At 58.6% G+C, this 2,090-nt stretch overlaps 1 protein-coding gene across 1 annotated transcript in view; it reads left to right on the plus strand.

Annotated features, from left to right (window-relative positions):
• Nucleotides 1–2,081, plus strand: part of ZC3HC1 (zinc finger C3HC-type containing 1) — a 23,192-nt gene extending 21,111 nt beyond the window's left edge. The window contains exon 8 of the mRNA XM_017839235.1: nucleotides 1,879–2,081. Within this exon, the coding sequence (XP_017694724.1) occupies nucleotides 1,879–1,945 (67 nt within the window). The 3' untranslated portion in view covers nucleotides 1,946–2,081. The remainder of the gene's footprint in view (nucleotides 1–1,878) is intronic.
• Nucleotides 2,082–2,090: the final 9 nt, after the last annotated feature.

The following is a 2,090-nucleotide window of genomic DNA, read 5'->3' on the forward strand; positions in this document are numbered from 1 at the left end:
CGGGATACAGCCATCCCGGGATACAGCCATCCCGGGTGGGTGCTGGCAGGAATTCCCTGGGAAGCAGCAGAGCCAGAGTTTGGGTGGGAATCTTTCCTTTCCCAAGAGGATCCTAAATCCCAGGGGGCTTCCTCACCCTGCTGGGCTGGGATTTGGGATGAAGAGGGGGGATATTCCCAATCCAGAGGGATGAGGACAGGCTGGGAAGTGCCTGGGCTGGCCATGGAGGAGCCCCTTTTCCAGTTCCCGGACCTACAGATCCCTGTGTTCCCAACAGATCCCTGTGTTCCCAACAGATCCCTGCTTTTCCCTGTTCCCCCCCCTCCCTGAGCTCCCACAGGTCCTGGAGCTTCCCAGAACTCCGGATCCACGTGGATCCCCCACTTCCAGCGGTTCCCTGCAATTCCCAGTGGATCCCCTTATTCCCCACGTTCCCCCTCCGTGGATTCCGACACCCCCTCGTTCCCCCCATCTCCCGCTTTGCTCCACGGTCAGGGAACCATCCCAAAAAACCCCGGGATTCACCCATTCCAGGGAGGACAACGTCCCCATTCCAGAGTGGGCGAGGCCAGACCCAACCCCTGCATCCCAATTTTCGGACCCAGGAGGGCTCAGAGGATCCCAGAATTCCTCACACGTGCACTCACATCCAAGGATTTGGGCGCTGCAAGAGCGGCCTCGAGGCATCCCAAAAAAAATATATCAGGATGCTGTCGGAGCCCCTGTTATCCTGAAATTCCCGTTGCAAAACCTGTGGTGTTTCGCCCATGGAATGCGAGGATTCCAAGAAATCAAAGGGAAAATCCTGATTTTTCCCCTCCTGTTCCCCCGGTTCCTTGGAGCCAGTCAGGGGAAACGGGGGATCCTCCATCCCAACTTTTCCAGCTGCTCTGCCCAAATAGAACCCTCCCAGATTCCCCCAGGGAATTCCCATCTGGGGGGGGGGTGGATTTGTGTTTCCCCCCACCCGGGTCCAGCAGGATTCAGGGAATGCTGGGGCAGGAAACGGAGGAATTTTTGGGATTCCTTGGCTGTGTCTCCTCCCCTCCCGGGGCAGGAAGCTCCGGGATGAATTTCTGGGATGATGCCGGAGTCAGGAATGTGGGGTGTGGAGAGACTCCCATTAGTGGCCTTGGCGGGCACCGGGAATGCTGTGCCGGAAATCCGGGATGGTGACTCCTCCACCTGCCACATTCCTGCCTTGGAATCTGGCGGGAAGGCTTGGATTTGATGGGGGGGTGACACGGGATGTTGTTATCCTGGGAATTCGGGGGTGGTTCCCTGATGGGGACGGGAAAAGTGGGGAATGGGGGGGGATAAAGGGGTGTCAGAATCCAGAGGGAATGGGGGGAAACACAGGGAAAAGCAGGAGAACATTGGCCCTGACATGGGAGTATCCCAGGATTTGGGGGTGGTTCCCTGGGCCTGGAGGGACAAGGAAAGTGGGGAATGGGGGGNCTTTCCTGCTTCCTGGAGCCCCTTCCTGCTTCCTGAAGTCTCTTCCTCCTTCCTGGAGCCCCTTCCCACTTTCTGGAGTCCTTTCCTGCTCCCTGGAGCCCCTCCTTCTTCCTGGAGCCCCTTCCTGCTCCTGGGATCCTCTTCCTCCTCTCCCCGTTCCCGGCAGTTCCTCCTCCTTGGAAGCTTTTTCCCGCCTCCTCCCTGGTCGCCCCCTGGGAGTCTTTTTCCCTCCATCCAGTTGGGAATTTGGGATAACGAAGGAAAGGAACAAATTGATGTCCGTGTGTGTCCGTTGGTATCCAAACCGGAGCGGGTTGGGATATTTGGGATGGATCTTTTCCTGCCGTTTCCCCTCGTGTCCCCTGCCGGGTCCTGCTCCTTCCTTGACTCCGGCTCTCGTTTGCTCCCGTTTTTCCAGAGCCTCTCGGAGAAGTCCTGCAAGGTGTTCCGCATTTTCCGGCAGTGGGAGAGCCTGAACTCCTCCTGAACTCCTCCTGGATTCCTCCTGGATTCCTCCTGGATTCCTCAGCCTCTGGAACCCCCAGGGGCTCCGTGGCGGAGAGAGAGACCCTCTTCCCAGCTCCGTGCCTCGGGAAGGGGATCCCGAGGGAGCCATCCCGGGATCCCCCATC

This window comes from Lepidothrix coronata, unplaced genomic scaffold (genome assembly GCF_001604755.1).
Source record: "Lepidothrix coronata isolate B3197 unplaced genomic scaffold, Lepidothrix_coronata-1.0 Scaffold389, whole genome shotgun sequence".
Classification (NCBI taxonomy): Eukaryota; Metazoa; Chordata; class Aves; order Passeriformes; family Pipridae; genus Lepidothrix; species Lepidothrix coronata.